At 43.6% G+C, this 16811-nt stretch overlaps 2 protein-coding genes across 2 annotated transcripts; one reads left to right on the top strand and one right to left on the bottom strand.

Moving 5' to 3' along the window:
* Window positions 1-1561: 1561 nt before the first annotated feature.
* Window positions 1562-3851, bottom strand: mpv17l (MPV17 mitochondrial membrane protein like). The gene is made up of 4 exons (XM_069717541.1): window positions 3545-3851; window positions 2950-3020; window positions 2074-2103; window positions 1562-1777 (listed from the first exon to the last, which is right to left on the bottom strand). The coding sequence occupies exons 1-4, from the start codon at window positions 3849-3851 to the stop codon at window positions 1562-1564; spliced, it is 624 nt and encodes a 207-aa protein (XP_069573642.1).
* Window positions 3852-5554: 1703 nt separating this feature from the next.
* On the top strand, window positions 5555-14746 carry crlf3 (cytokine receptor-like factor 3). The gene is given in 10 exon segments (XM_069717480.1): window positions 5555-5634; window positions 9497-9624; window positions 11562-11769; window positions 11887-11974; window positions 12068-12245; window positions 12973-13035; window positions 13037-13202; window positions 13290-13428; window positions 13546-13658; window positions 14181-14746. Coding segments are annotated over 9 exon segments (1323 nt in total). The 5' UTR covers window positions 5555-5634; window positions 9497-9507; the 3' UTR covers window positions 14432-14746.
* The last annotated feature ends 2065 nt before the right edge of the window (window positions 14747-16811 follow it).

Genomic DNA, 16811 nt, shown 5'->3' with positions numbered 1-16811 from the left:
AAGTTCTACAAAAGTGTCAGTAGTTTGTTGAGACCAGAATAAGGGAATAAACCTCCCAACTAAAGCTCAGCGATCACATCGCTTCTGTTCAATCTGCACAAACAGCTTATTTTTGGTTATTTAGTTATTTCAGCTTTAGAGGAACTGAAAGGTGGATTTGTTTTTAACATTTTAACTCCTCGCTTCTCGTCTTTTTCTTTTCTAACTTCAATAAAAACCAAAAAGCGACGTGAGGTCGATGCAGAAGTGCTTTGAATTGCAATACCACCGAGGGCCACTAGGCGCTGGCTCCAAAAAACCCTTGGCTCCATTTAAAGCTAAAATATTGAAACAATTAAAAACTAATTTTTTTTTTACATCATTGTAAACGTATGTGTATATTTAAGAACTGCTGTCTGTAATAAAATGTAATTACATGACTATGTTTTAGGACAGCAGGTCTGGTGCGTACCAACAGGTGGAGCCTCACGTACCACCAGTGGTACACGCACCACAGTTTGGGAATCACTGTTCTAGTGCCACAGTCAGGTATTTTCAAAGTTCCTTGTGCAGATATTTACTGAGCACATTCATACTCCCCAGAGGATGAACCGTTTTGATATTCAGCCTCTTACATCAGTGCATCCCAAAATAAACTCAAAAAGCAACTCCGATTAAACTTTTACACACGCACACAAAAAAAAGTACATATATATATATATATATATATATATAGTGTAAATATGTACATGTCATTGTATTGATTATTACTAACGACTGTCACCAGTCAGCCAAGCACTGCAAGCTCACAGACCTGAAGTCGGGGCAGTGTTGTCAGTCAGAGAAGGCACAACGGGTGTAAAGCAGAACAACGAAGCCCTTAAATCTGGTCTCGACAACAACCAATCACAGCCCTCCATCCCACCTGAACCGCCCTTTAAAGTGAAGACGTCCCCTCTCTCGTTTCTACGGGAACCTTTGAGGTTTCGGAGTCCAGATCTTTGTACGTCCCTGCAGCTGTAAACAATGTGAAACAAAACTCTGTCGGACCATTTTAGTGTTCACTTTAGTCCAGAGCCAAAACATATCAACAATGCTTATTTTTTATGCTCCCTGAGGATGAACCCTGATCATTTTCATTCATCTTTAACAGCTTCGTTTGGTCAAAATATTCCCTTCTGTACAGGAAATATCCAGATCCAATGAGCGCATTGACCTTCAGGATGAACCCGTTGCATTTTAATGACCCCTGACCTTTTATACAGCGCCACCCACAGGACAAAGTTGATATCTTTTTAGCTCCAGTGTTCATAATCTCGAAGAATCTCCCGAAGACAGCAGCATGTTTTTGATTTTAGACTGTCTCATGACAACTTAATATCACAAACTGGCCTTAGAAATCTGTCAGTTTGAGTGTTGTGTGCATGTGACAGATGTAAAAGTACATTGTTTTCATTCACTCTGCAGGTTTTCATCTCTTCCAGGTTAGTAAAAGTAAAAAACAAACAAAACCGAAACCTCTGTCCTGCTGTCAAAGATCAAAGTATCTGTGTCGTCCCCGTCCTTCTCCTTTTCCTCCTCTTCAGTTTTCCCTCTGGGCTTTCTGCTTCTTTCGGGCCAGCCGGGCCTCGCGCATTTCCTCCAGAGTCTTGCGGGGGTCCATGACGAAGGCCAGAGCCACGGCGGCCGTGCCGTCGCCGCTGTGCCGCGAGAAGCAGAGGAAGGTGGCCCAAAGGAAGGCGCAGCAGCCCATGAAGGCCGTCCGCATGTGCAGCGGCATCAGGACGAAGTTCAAGAACTGTGAGGACGCAGCAGAGGAGAGTCAGACGAGGTTCCAGTTTCAGTGGGAATATACAGTAAACTTATGGATCAACAGACTTTATACAGTGCACACATGTTCACCATCATTAGATTCATCATGAAGCAGCACTTTTGTGTCATTTGCACTTTTTATTCATGTGTTTATTTATTTTTTGACTGGTTGATTTTGGTTATCCATCCATGCAAACACTGAAAAAGTAATTTGATGTTTCTGTTTTTTTTTTTGACTACACAAACAAATAAAAAAAGAAATTGAACCGTGTCTGAGTTTACCTGCATGAACGGCCAGTACATGAGTCCAGTCTGAAAGTGAAAAACAAGACATGATGAGCGCATTTAATGAGAAACTCTCACTCGCCTAAAAATAGGTCAGGGTTGAGACACTAAACAGAATCCTCCTCATCACAATTTAAATCCAGTAAAATATAAGTATCAAGATTAAGAATTTGGGCTTCTTGTTGCGCAGCAGAATGCCCAAAGTTTTTTCATATTCGATTATTTTTGCTGATTTTAATCTCCTTTAATAGCTTTTGGAAATAAGTGGAGATTTAATCAAACATTCAATAATGTGTCACATAATTTATTATAAGTTTAGGATCTTGTAAAGCAGGAAAATAAAAATAGGGGAGTAAAAATGAGTAAATACAGTTAAGTAAAAAATAGTGGACGACTTGGGTGCATGTATTTGTTTGGGGGATTTGGAGAAGACATTTTTAACCTTTTTCAATAAAGAAATATGCAATTTCACATCATTTTTAACCTTTATTATCACCATATACGTCTAAAGAGTTCCAAAACGTTGGAAAAGAGATCAGGTGATAAATTACACCCATAAAAGCTTAAAGACAAAACCTGTATTAACAGTCAGATTTCCCTGCATTAAAATTGTGCTTATTGTAAGATGGTTGCACAATTAGCAGCATCATGATACTGTCATTCACATGTGGCAGAATTTCAGCTCCCACACAGTAAACTCGTTGACTTTTCTATCTGTGGCTGCAGATTAAATTGCCCGGTTTGCTGCGGGGTGTCGAGCCCAGTGCGCAAAAGCAGCGGCTGCACAATCTGTGATAATCTGGTGGTGAGCCGGCAGCGGCTGCTCCACTGTGTGTGGAGGCAAGGTGACTCTCAGCTGAGGCCTTTTCTTACCTTCCAGGTGTTGAAGAACTTCTCCCTCCAGTCTTCAAAGATGTCCTCCTTTCCTTCCAAGAAGCTCACACCTGCAGGACAGGAGAGTTTAAGGCAGAGTTGTGCGTAATTACGCACGATGGACGAGTAAAACGTGTGGAATGAGTCTTTACGTTGGCCTACATGATGTTTGATTCAAGGACAACCTTGATAGTAATCCATTTCAACCTCCTATTGCTTTTAATTCCTATTTTACGACATACAAACCACTTGTTTTTATGATTTAGGGGTGACAAAATAACCATATTAGACCGGAAGTCCGGCATTTTATTGCAAATTGAAGGGAGCGAAGACATTTTTTTTTTTAATTCATCATCTTAACAATTACTTTTTTTTATCTGTGCTCCTGCTCTGGTGCCTTTTTGACTTTTAAACTTGGATATTTGATGTTGGGTTTTTTTTAAAGTTTTTTTTTTTAATTTTTTTTTTACCTTAGATGATAAATCTTTGCCTCTATACGAAAGCGTTATGTTTTGCCTCTCAGCAGAAGCAGGGTGCTCTCAGGTGTTTATTTCTTATCATTAAATCTGGATTGACTAGAATAAAACCATTTTACCTGTGTAGAAGACACTGGTGGCCAAAGGAGACGCGAAGCTTTGGTCCAGCAGAAGTTTGCGGAAAACCATCCCGGCGGACTTCCCGGGGAAACGTCTCTCCAGGGCTCGGAGCCAGAAGTAATTAAAGTTCCCATGAAAACTAATTGCCACTATGGCAACATTGCGTGTGTGTTTCCAGTCCATGCGCTCCTTCTGAGCCATGAGCTGGTGGACTAGGTCACCGCCGGCGAATAAGCACCCGTACAAAGTGACATTGGCCAACCAGGGGAATCGCTTGGCGGCTTCTTTAAGCACAGCTCTCCTCATTGTGGCACCTGATGGAGAAGTTGGGGTCCCGTTTACTAGATGTCCTGCCCTAAATGGCTTCAATTCAGCGATCAAGACGCGAACATTGCGGTTAGATTCATTTGACAGGCCCTAAAGTCACCCGGCTGACAGACAGGAGGCAATCCATCTGCGCGCGGTAATCAGGAAAGGATTATACGTGTCCACTGGCAGCAGTAATATCACACATTATCAGATCTCAGAGGACTAAGGAGACACGAAGACTCCAACAAAAAAGTATCTTCGGCACATCCGTGCTCTGCGTAAAACCTGCATGACTCCACTGTGGTAACTTGGACACGACCTTTCTCCTGAAACTACTTCGTCCCGCAGTTATCAACGCGTAGAACACATCCTATCGTGGTATAAAAGACACAGAGAAGCTTCTGGTAAAAGGCTCCACAGGAACATATAAAGTAAATCTATATCATTCTGTCTGCTCTGACTCGGCTTGTCGCTCCCGGTGAATCAGGTGCCTCTCCAACAGCAAATCCTGCAGGTCAAGCGCTAATTTGAGGGATTGCTCTAGTCTGCTCAGAAAGTACACCGCCGTGTAACTGCGTCACTGACGTCAACAGCAGCAGGATGGCGGTGCAGTGCTCTACGGAGGCGCGTTCAGCCGGTCCATGCAGTGTCAGATCAGCGGCGCCCAAACGCGTCACGAGCGCAGTACTTTCTCCCTCTCCGTCTGCCTTCTTCACTCAAATTGGCGTCTTCTCAGGCTGATAATAAAAATAAATATCATCAAGGACTGTGTGAACATTATTAGGAGGAGAAAAAGAACCAGAGAAAAGGTGGCGTGTTGTTGTGATTTTTTTTAGTTTGGGTTCTTACAGTTTGTTATGTTTAATATAATCAGGTCTGCATGCGTGTTTCATTCACAAAGTGAGCTGCACACACACTTTATGATCCGCTCTTTCAGCAGTAAATTGAACGGACAATTAGAGCTCTTTTACATGTACAACTTTGATCAAAAACACCAAACCAACTGCGCGTAAAACCAGCTGTGCATACTTCATATGAACCTCCTTTTTTCTCCCACACTGTTGGTTGAGTAACTATCGAGGCTAGTATTTGATTTATAGATTTATGTATTATCAGCACAAAATGAGCTTTTTGGTTTATTTTATTTTTAATTATTTGTAGGACGGACGTCCTGTAAAGACTTTGCAAAAACTTGAGTTAAACCACTCTCCTGCAAACTAGTCAAAATGCTGTAACCACTACAGACCACTAGAGGGCGACGTCTCTCCACACAGACTGTTTTCCCAACAGTGCAACGAAAAATATATATTCAATTATTAAGTTGGGCTGTCAGTAGCAGTATAACTTTAATGTTACTATATAAATGTAGGTAACACAATTAAAAGGCTCTGCATATATGGTGTTATAGTGCTGCTGGGACGTAAAGAGGGATTGATCTGAGGGATTAATAAAGTATATATCGATATGATCGCAGTGTTTCTAATGTGTGGTCCAGGTTTCACCACAAATCAACTGGTTTCATCAGTTCCACCTTGATAGACGGGGCGTTTAATTGGGGAAGGAGGGGGGACGAAGCATATCTCAATCCTATTGGCTTGTTTCCTTGTCACTCGATACGCTGTCGTCTGTGATTGGCTGCCGTCCTTAAACCCTCGGAAGTGTCATTTTTGGACTTGAGCAAAACTTCGGTTTATATTGAGCAGCAGCAGCAGCGGCGGCTTCGAGCTGATTCATAACTTTCGAGACGAAATGGCCACCAGAAAGCTCTGAAGTCAAACAGGTACGTTTTGAAACTTTTCCCCACGTATGAAGGGAGATGTTTAATATCACCGAGCAGCTGTTGTTTTGTTAATGGGAGTGTTGTGTTGGCGCTCTTAAGTACTTTCATTGTCTTTTGACCACAAGCTAGCCCCGACGTCCCCTCCCGTCTTCTAACGTTATTCGGAGAAGTTTAGAAACACTGAAATGTGGTCGTTTCGTCACAATAACTTCTGTTTCATTCATATCGACTCTTTATTACAATAACAGCTCTCCTTCGGTTTCATTTATAGCTGATAATATGCAACTTTTTTCTGCTTCTTCATCCGTTATTCTCATCATCATCTTCCACCGAGGTAACCACCAAGCCTCCTTTCAGCCTGACATTTCACGGGTACACTTGTTGTTTCGTGAACAGCTTCTATGCCGAATTTTTTTAAACATATTTATCATGTGGAAAAACAACATTAGATCTGTATTATGTGGGATAAAGGCTCGCAGGCGGAACCGCGAATTTAAAAAGACGAGATTTCATGACGGAGTTCGGGCGAGGTTCTCCCCACGCTGCAGATACACCGAGATGATCAAAGCTTCATCTCCAGATATGCACGAAATATGTCACGTTACACAACTTGTATTGTGTAATCGGACATTTTACACGTTGTTGAACGTGTAAATAACAGAACAGCTGCCCGCAGTGCTGACGGGCGTGCGCAGGTTTCATTTGAAAATAACTGCAAAATACGGAAGTCTAAGTGTGACCGAGTTGAGACATGTCAGATGTGTCCTACTGTCTCTTCTTGTCAGTGGTCTGCTCTATTAATAATAATAATAATGGGTTTGCGCTCGAGTGCCTTTCGTTATGAAGTCACGAGATGTGCGACATATTTCTGATGAAAGACGACACTTGAAATGAAAATAAAACTGGGTCATAACACAAGTGCAATTTCTTTTGTCGTTATGTCTTTCAGTGTATTTGGGGATGCTGTTAGTGATATGCAGATTGTTAAAGGAGCATTATATAAAAATGAAGTCCCCGTCTTGTAGTACCACTGTGCACGTTAGGGGGCGATAGTGAGTCACCGTAGCATCCAGGCAGTCGGACTTTCAAAGTTTCGGCCGTTTCTTTCCGTTAGTTCGTAGTTTCCTTTTCTTCTGTAATATCGATGATTGTAACATTTGATTTCATTCATTGGAGCTGTAGTTTACGTTATTGCGTGGTTATCTCTGTTTTATCAGGAAAAGAGTCACCGGAAAACTATTATCTTCACGCCGGTTGGAACACTTTTTGGTTTGGTTTATGTTATTGGCTGCCGTAGAAGGGCAAGCAAGAAAGCTTTAACACTGGCACAACACTCAAATAGTTTCACGGGGTTGGTATTATAAGTTAGGACGGGGCTGAAGCTAGCATGCTTACTTCAGTTAATATCTGCGCAACACGGTACGTCAACGACTTTTGCTCGACGTAAAAATGTCTATTTCTTTACATTTAGTTTTGAATGTTTTAATCTTAAAAAAATCTTACATACCGCCTCTTTAAACTCACGTAGGCGGCTGTATTGTTAATTGCTATTAAGAAGAAAATAAAAACACCAAATGATGAATAAACAAACCTCAATGTTTGTTATTTCCATTATTGGATTTCTTTCTTTCTTTTTTTGCCTTTGGAGTTTCTTCAAGACGTTTTTTTTCTTCCTGTGTTGCTGCATTTTTTTGGTGTAATTTTAGTAAACAGCCGTGTGAAAGTAGGCCAGTAGGCCGACCTAAATACTCTGAATAAGAGGCACGTTTCTGTTCAACAGACGTATCGTGTAAACACTCGGGAGATTTTCTGCGTTCAGAGGAAAACCAGTTTACTTGGCGAAGAGCCGAGCGGGTTTTGGAGAGGAAGACGGATTATAAACTACAGGATTACAGCGAATGAGGGACGGCCAGCTCGGGTTCTTTAGAGGATGTAAATGTAAATCGTGGGTGTCTGTTTAAAGGCTGCTGGTTTGTTACAGGAAAAAGAGGAGTGAGACAGAGCGGGGGTGGAGGGGGGGGGGTGTTATGTCAAAGTGAACTGAAGGCAGCATGCCGGCATAATTGTGCAGCTCTACATTTGCATTCATGTGTTGCATAAATAAGATGTACTGTCATCAAACGGCTCATTCAGACGTTTTCTGGAATATTTACAGTAAACGATGAATAAATCATTTATTGTTTGAAGCCACAAATTCCACAAACGTCTACTTATTTCAGCTGGAGCTGCAACTAATAATGATTTGTTTTTTTGGGGGGGACTAATCTGACTTATTATTTTCTCAATTAATTGACGATAAATCTTGTCTTTAAATAGTTAAAAAACACTCGCTGCCCAACGTCTTGTTTTTGTCTGAGCAACAAAAAGACAAAAATATAATCAGTTTATTATTATTATTATTATTATTATTATTATTATTATGATGACAAAGAAATGCATCAAATGTTCACTTTTAAGGAAAGTGGAAACGCAAAACATTTTATATACATTTTTCTGTCAATCAACCAAAAGATTTAAGTTATTGTCACGTCTTTAGGCTCCTGAAACGTGACGATGTGCTGCTTTTGTTGTCAATTATGAAGGTGAATTATACATTTAAATTTCGACTGTTGCTCGGACAACTTGGGAAAGTCGATCAGCAAATTTGATGCTTTACATTTCATTTCTTCGAGGTTTTGTCGGTTTTAAATCTTCTGTTTGAAAAGTGTTTATGATATTTTGGCCGTTTGAGCGACTTTATGACGCCGCGGCTGATAAATCTGTTGTTTTTAGCACGAGATGAACTCGCCGTGTTGATGCTGCTTTGTTCCACGTTAACGTTTTATTTTTTTTGCTTTGACATTAACACGCAGCCAAAACAACCAAACGCAGCGATTGTTTGTGTGATCTCTGATTTCAGCTGCTGAGCTCACAGGAAGACGTTTACTCGTACGTTAAACCAGCGGCGGGTGTAGTGAGCATTGTACCTAAAGGTCATTACGAATCTGATCTGAAGTCAGAAGTTGTTGGTTGACTGACTGCTTGGTTTCTGGCTGGTTGCTAACTGTAGGAAGTGGGTTTTTTTCTCGTTGCCACACATCCTCCAGCAGTCGAAATGTTCTGCGGGTTTGTCGTTGCTTCGTAGTTTTTCTCATGAAAAAGCTGTAAAAGTCATTAAAATGCTCTAAATTTAGAATTTATCCACGTTTCTTCAACGGCACCTAATGCTGCTTTTATTCTGACTTTTATACTTCATCTGTGAAGAGAATATCAAGAAAATATTTCACTTTCTGTCCAATAAATTCCTGGTTATTTATCACAAAATGAAAAATGAGGCCAATGCAGAAGTACAGTACCACCGAGGGCCACTAGGGGCTGGCTGCAAAAAAAAACAACTCTGACTCCAACAGAGTTTAAAGCACTTTTCTATACAGTCTGTGGTTCCAGATGGTGCCTGAACATTTAAATATTTCAGAGGAAAATTTATTCATTTAGTTTGATCAGTTTATCAAGAATTTATACTCTCGTTCTAGCTTTTAATTTTTTAAAACGAGAGAAGTGATTCGAAGACTAAGTTGTGTATATGGACACGTTTCACTGTTTGCGTTACGGATTAATGAAGAAAATTGGTAGAATAAACAAACAAAAAAAGAGTAAATCTTTGCGGCCCTTAATTTGATTGAATTTTACTTAAATATATTTTTGTTTTGGAGTTTGGCTTTTATCTGTCGAGCTTTAGAGATTTTTTTTCAGCTAAAAGGATTTGAATGAAATTGTTGTTACTGATTTCTTTTTTTTTTTTTTCTAACTCTTTTGTGATATTGACATTTAAAGACGTGATCGTGACGTTTCCGTGAACCTTTCTTCCCTCGTGGTGCGTCAGGAGGCCGGAGGATGTCTGTGGAGGTGGACGTGTTGCTGCAGGAGGCCAAGGAAAGCATCGAGGCGGCCCAGAACTACCGCAGCGAGCTGCAGCAGCGCCTGCAAAGCCTCAACCAGGCCCGCAAACAGGTAACCCGACGGGCCGGACGGCGCCACCTACTGACCGCTAATAAATCACCGAACGGGTTCTGGTTCCTGCAACTCCTCTCTGAGATTTCATGAAAGCATCCAGTTCCCAGAATCCTCTCTGGTCAGATGAACTGAGCCGTGAGGTGAAGGAAGCGTTAGCCGCTGACCCGACAGACTCCCAGGAGACTATATACCCCCACCCTCCTCCACCCTGCTATCTCTTCCTTCCCCTTACTGTCTACATTCACCCGTCTAGCTGCTCACAGTAAACAATGCAGCTACTTCCTGTTGCAGCTCTCAGACAACAGATCTTTGGTCCAAAAACATTTCTGCTGCAGACCTTTAAAAGTAAAATAAAAAACAAAAGTATTCAGGTTTTGATAAGTCGGTTCGGGGTCGAAAGGTAGTTTTTATGTCTTTCGTGTGCAGCTTTGACAGCAAATTTCTCGCACTGCAGCTGATTTGTGTCTTTGGTCTTTTCAGCCCCTCCAGGAGTTTTTCTTTTTTTAGGCTTGTTGTGTTCGCACATTTTTTGCAGCAACTTTTCTCCAAAATTATGATGCAATTTGCAGTTTTAAGTGAGTTTTTGTTTTTTGCAGTAAAACTAGGATACTTGGGGAAAAAATTCTGTTTGAGGAAAAACTATCTGATAAAAAGAAATCTGTGCCGACTTTCTGTTTGAAGTGTCTAAAAGTGACGTAGCTTCCCAGAAGTGGCCGAATTCACCTTTTTAACAAGGATCATTTCCCTCATCTGATCCAGACGAACCCTCGCTCACAGACTGTGTTAATATCAGACTCCCTCCACCTCCACCTCCACCTCCACCCGGTCACAGCTGCTCCGTCATAACTTATCTTGGATCAAGTTGCTGTGTCTCTTTTTTTTTTCTTTTTTTTTTTCCCATGACCCCTTCTCTCCAGCAGAAACACACACACACACACACACACACACACACACACACACACACACACACACACACACACACACACACACACACAGACAGACAGAGAGCGACAGATCTCAGACAATGCTATCACCGCAGCATCTCGTCTTCAAGTCCAAACATTCGGAGAAACTCTTTCTTATTATCATATTTTTAGTCTTTAGTCCAAAATATTGATCATCGGGAATCTGTCGGGGCGGATAGTCGCCAGGAAATGATGCTTGCCGTGGAAAATTTCCTGTATCCACACACACACACACACACACACACACACACACACAGATCAGTGTGTGTTCTGGCAGAAGCCCGCCGTGTGTTTCCATCCTCACATCACACCGGCCCGATTTTATCAGTGCAGCAGCTGTCAATCAGCCTTCCGTGTGCTGATATATCTCTACATACTCATTGTGAAATCTTTGTGTGTGTGTGAGAAAATGTGTTTTGCAAAGAGGAACTGAAACCCGCCAGCTTCCTGACGAGCTGCTTGTCAGTGAAAGTACTGAGTGGTGTGATGGACCGGTAGCGCACGCTAAAGTTGTGTGTCGGATATCTGGTCGTAGATCGTTGTTGTCGGCGAAGTGGAAATGATGGCGGACTGGAGGTGAAAGGTCAAAAGACTACAAATATTCCTCAACGTGCACGTTAAACTGAATATAAAAGCTTTAGGGTCTGAAAAGCGAGGCCTTAAACTGCAATACCACTGAGGCCCACTAGGGCTCCATAAAACCTCCCATTTTAAAGTTTGCAGTTCTTACAGGCCTCCGTTATTGGTGGGCGGGGCATAGTCAGTCAGATCCACCGCTCGCTCCTTCCCACTTCCTCCAAATATGGTCACTTCCTGCTCCAAAAACAAAAACAAAAAACCAAGATGGATGCAGCCAAACAGTCAGGTTACGTCTCGATGAGCCGACCCGAGGACAGAAAACAAGCGAGTACAGTGAAGTACCGCCTCCCATCACATCCTCACCTGCTCCCCCTCCCCCCTCCCCCCCAGGTGCGGGGCAGCTCTGGTCAGGCCCGTGAGACCCTCCGCAGGCACTTTGCGGAGCTGCAGGCGGCGGCGGGTCGGCTGCTGACGGAGCGTCTGGCCAACCTGCTGGCCGAGGTGGACGTCATCGAGGCGGACAGCATCAAGCCGCTGGACGAGTGCCAATGTCTCATCGAGCACGGCGTGGGACAGGCCGACGAGCTGCTGAGAGAAGGTGACACCACGGACACAAAACCGTCACTTCCTGTCGTCAACTGCAGAATTTGTCAGATTTTTTTTTTTTTTTTTTTTCTTCTTGTGCATCTTTTTCATTCTTCATCTGCGTCTGCAGGAGAAGCGGCTCTGCGCTGCGGTCTCGGAGAGAAGGAGGACAAACTGGGCAGTTTCACCAAGAAGGCGCTGCACATCCAGCTGGACAGGTAGCGGACCGACGCCGGGACCCGTCCTCTCCGGTCGGGTCTGTTTTTTTATGAAGTTATTCCACTCCGTCGACGTTCCCGTGTCTCTTCCAGCCTGCCGGAGGTTCCGGCGTTGGTGGACGTGCCGTGTGTCTCGGCCCAGCTGGACGACTCCCTGCTGGGCCTGCTGAGGGAGCGGGCGTCCCGCCACGGCGCCGTCTCCTCCCACCCGCCGGTGCAGATAGACGAGCTGCAGGAGAGGCCGGGCAGCGTCCTGGTCCGCTGGTGTAAGGTCAGTGAGCGAGACGGGTTCCTCCGGCGGCTCTGAGCGAACTGGTCCGTCAACAAATCAAAAAGTCGCCTTCAAACTTCAAGCAAAACACGTTTACCGTCGCAGGTTTCCAACTAGAATTCCAGCCGAGCGGTTGGATTCCTGCTAACTGCTCAGAGTTGGAGTTTACTTGCATATCTGAGATATAGGACTCAGACTTTGACCTTTGACCCCTAAATTCCAATCGGTTGGTTGCGGAGCCGAAGTGAACGTCTGACAAATTTAAAGAAATTCCCTTCGAGGCGTTGCTGAAATATCACCTTCACAAGCACGGGGTCGATGCGAGGTGACCTTTGACCTTTTAAACACCGAACTCTTCTCAGGTCTTCGTTGGTACCGAGTTACTGTTTTGAACCATTTTTTTAAAAATGAATTCCCTTTGAGGCCTTGTGGAGATATCGTGTGACGGGACGATGATCCCTCCTCCTGCGGCTGTAAAAACGTAAACGTGTCCGACCGATCGGCGACATTTGGCGCTAAAGTTCGTGAACGTTTCCACCCGGACGCAGGACCTTCATTCAGGGTAAAACTCTCCCGGGAGTTTGGGAACCGAGTTCCTTAAAGGTTGCTGCAGTGGAAAAAGGGCGTAAAACACAGCGAGGGCGCCGACATGCGTCGCAAAAACGTGTTTGTACGCACGTGAACAGCTGTTTTGGAACATCTTTAATGAAGGTGTGATTGTTCTCAGGTGGACGAGGACTTTGCAGCGGCAGATTTCCGGCTGCAGTACCGGCGGTCGGGCAGCGGGGGGCAGCCAGTTCGAGGACGCCTACATCGGTCGGGACTGCGAGTTCCTGGTCCTCCACCTGGACCCGCACACCGACTACCTGTTCAGGGTGAGCGCCCGCGGGGAGGGTCGCACCGAGTGGAGCCCCTGGAGCGTCCCGCAGACCGGATACACCACGCTGGTGGCGCACGGTGGGTGGAGAGCTCCTGTCCGACCAGCAGGGGGCAGCGCTTCAGCTTTAAGTTAAATGTTTGTTTGTTTGTTTGCTGGTGATCCAGAGTGGCGTTCAGGGACGGACGGCTACATCTTGAGCAGCAGGAGAAACATCGCCCTGCGTAACGACTCCTCCCAGTCGCGCTGCCCCGTCCTCTACTCCAACGCACCCACCTACTTCTGTGGGCAGACGCTGACCTTCAAGTAGGACACACACACACACACACACACACACACACACACACACACACACACACACACACACACACACACACACACACACACTTCTCCTGGACTCAATGTGTGTGTGTGTGTGTGTAGGATCTCCGCGGCCGGTCAGATGGATCGGCGGGACAGTCTGGGCGTGTGCATCGACAGCGAGAAGGGGGAGGAGTCACTTCAGCGAGACCAGGCCGTCTGCATCTCCACCAAAGGTACGCCGACCAGGTCGCGCCTGATTGGTTCGACTCGGCGTCACATGACTGTTAAAAAAACAACAACAGAAAAACAATCCCAGAAGCCAAATAAGCTCTGGAGCTTTTAGCAAACAGTCGTGCATTTATAAGGGAACTATTTTTAGTGGCGGATTAATGAACTTTTAGTGTATTTGGAGCAGCAAAGTCCTTTAATTATTGTTTACAACAATTTGTCAACGCTATTATAAAAATATAACCTAATATTAAACCGCTTCTTTACAGTTTCAGCTTCATATTTCTCTAAAATCAGCCAAACTGCAGAGAAACTAAAAATATTTCTCCTAAAATCAGTGAATTCTCATCGAATATGATTTGATATTCGAGGTGAAGCCTGATCGAGTTGATCTTTATCAGCTGTAAATGTTTTATAATCGCTCTCGAGTCTCAGTTCGAGTATTCTCGTAGTTTTCTTTTCTAAGTGTTCATTTAAAGGATTTTGACGTGATCTGACAGCCGAGTGTCGCTCGTCTCTCCTCTCAGGCGCCGTGTTCGTGAACGGTAAAGAGATGACCAACCAGCTGCCGGCCGTCACCGTCGGCTCCTCCGTCACCTTCGACATGGAGGTGGTCAACTTGTTCCCCATCGGCACCGGCGGCAACTTCAAGCTGCGGGTGACGATCGGCTCGGGCAACCGGGAGGTGGTGTTCGACTGGCTGGTGGACCAGGCGGTGGACTGCCTCTTCTTCGGCTGCTCCTTCGTCCACTCCGGCTGGAAGGTTCTGGTGTTTTAAGGTCTCCGTCGGGGGTGGAGCTTCCTCGGTCATCTCGGATCTCTCCTCCTCCTCCTCCTCACATCTGGAGCTCCGGACGGGGCGTCTGCAGAGTCTGGAAAACAAGAACCGGAGCATCGGCTGTGAGACTCTCAAACAGAAGCACAACTTCCATCCAAAACACGTTTCCACCGGAGATCAGAGAACCGCAGTCGTCTTCGTAACCTCCGACCTCCGCTCGGCTGACGATGTGGAAACTTGTCGCTCCGGACGGGAAAGTTTCATCAGGACAGATCGGCAGGTTTTAATGAGCATCCCGATGATACGAGCGTCAGCTGGTTTACGTGAAACGGAAGAAACCGGGTTCGAAAACAAGAATTACAGCACGAGTTTCTGATCAAGGTGTTTATATTGAAGACCTCAGACAAGGAAAAGTGTTTGTTTGGACACACAATCATTCAAAAATAAAAGCATAAAATGTGCATATCTGGTGCCGACCCGGTTTCTCTCGTCAACCTGCCGAATCTGTCGGAGAAATCCGGTCGATCCCGATGAGTTCAGATTCATTTAAAAAAAAAAAAAAAAAAAAAAAAACTGCTCAGTCTTCAGGGAGTCTTCTGTTAACGACACCTTCCTGGTTCTTAGTTTTTGTTCTAGTTCGGGCATTCTTACAAGGTTGTTTACAGCTTATTTTGTTTTCTTATTTGGTATCTTCATCGCTGTGATGAAGACTTTTCTTCGGCCGTTTATCGACGTGTCGTCACGTTTCTGTGGAGAAGTTTAGTTCATATTTGAATGTTTAAACTAAAAATCTTGCGTACTGTTCCTTTAACTTCATCAAACTGTTACTTAAGACTTTTTTTGAAACTTCCTGCGTTGACAATCCCGACAGTATTCAGCAGTTTGGATTTTAAAGAGGCTCAAATACGAGACGGGTGTCGCTAAAACTATAAACTCAGTTATAATAAAAAGGAGCAGGAAGTTACTCGTACTCATTTCAAAACAAAAGCAGCACAAAGAAACTCCTGATTTCCCGTTTTGTAGCTTCTATTAATTGAGAGCTGCGTTTCTAGAACAGACGTTTAGTTTTTGTGAAACGGAAATTGTAATCGGCGCGTTTCCATCGGCTGCGCCTGAAGAAAAACAAATATTTAAGCAATAAAAAGGTCAAATTTCTTTTGTATTTTGGCTTCACCACCAGCGCTTTGTCCTTCAGCACACAAAACTATCTTATATTCTGTCAACTAAACCGAGTTGCTGTTATTTAGAGTATTTTTGCCTTGTTACAAAAAAAATGTTTTCAGTTTCAACGGGACTGTCAGAAGTATTATTTTCTGTTTCGCAGCTCTGGATGATTATTCGCCGTGTTTAATGTGACTTTCATTAGTTTCTTTCTGTATGCTGTCAGGTTTAATTTGTTCTCTTAAATCTTTACAAATCATTTTTTTTGAGGGGATTTTTCAAATCTAAACTTTTCACAATATTTCAGCTTTTACAAAATCTGGATGAACGACGGGTCAAAAATACAACGCGGAAGAAGTCGTTTCTTTTTCTTCCGACGTGACTTTTACAACTTGTCTTTTTCCATACGTCAATCTGAAATGAGGACAAACATCTTTGGACGTTTGTCCCGCACACACCAGTGGTTTGTTGGTGGAGGTCGTGGGACTCATTGACTTCCATTCATTTGTTACCATTTTATTTTAAAGACACGTTTGGGCCCATTTCAGCCGTCCAGCATCATCGTCCATCAGCAGACATTTATTTTTCTGATCAATAAGTGAGTTTTTGTCCTCGTGGAGAACTGTGGGATCTTCGTTGAGGTCCAGTCGATGGTACAAATGTCCTGAAACCGGCGAAACAGAACCTCGAACTACCTTGTCCTCCTCTGACGGAAGGAAAACGGACTGAAGTTTGCGTTTGACGGTCACAACGGTGACATCTGCTGGTCAAACCTTTGCATTGCATTTGGGTTTTCACTGCTGGCATCCTTCACGTTTTGTTCAATAAAAAGTCGTATTGTGATCCTTCAGTGTGCTCCGGTTTCTTCTTAAACTTTACTCCCAAATTTTTTTCACGACATCAACGCAGAATGTACTTTTTTTTTTTGTCGTTCTCAGGAATTAAAATTTTCTCGCATCATATTTACTCATTTAAAGTGTTAAATTTGTAAGATTTTTAAATATTACAGACCAGGAGGTGTAGAATTTCTTTCATCTTCCACTTTACGATTTCCTGAATTTATCGCAAAATGTTCGTATTTACACTGCGTTGGCAACATTCATCCTGAATATGGCCGTGCTAGCTTTACGGTTTCAATTTTCTTGCCTTTAAAAACGTATTAAAAAAAAAAGGTGTAGTTACAAATTGTGACCACTGGGAGGCAACCAACTTATTACTA

Source organism: Brachyistius frenatus, unplaced genomic scaffold (assembly GCF_029030835.1).
Source record: "Brachyistius frenatus isolate BFR_SWC_R1_liver_20210118 unplaced genomic scaffold, ASM2903083v1 Contig_176, whole genome shotgun sequence".
In the NCBI taxonomy this organism is placed as follows: domain Eukaryota; kingdom Metazoa; phylum Chordata; class Actinopteri; family Embiotocidae; genus Brachyistius; species Brachyistius frenatus.
Note: the sequence above shows the minus strand (reverse complement) of the source record. Positions and strands in the feature narration are given on the sequence as shown.

Bases quoted from the DNA above. Each gene is read 5' to 3' on its own strand.
- mpv17l (XM_069717541.1), bottom strand. From the start codon at position 3,851: ATGAGGAGAGCTGTGCTTAAAGAAGCCGCCAAGCGATTCCCCTGGTTG. The intron at 3,021-3,544 runs GTAAAATGGTTT...CCTGTCCTGCAG, and splicing joins CACCAGTGTCTTCTACACAG to GTGTGAGCTTCTTGGAAGGA. The intron at 1,778-2,073 runs GTAAACTCAGAC...GCGTCCTCACAG, and splicing joins TGTACTGGCCGTTCATGCAG to TTCTTGAACTTCGTCCTGAT.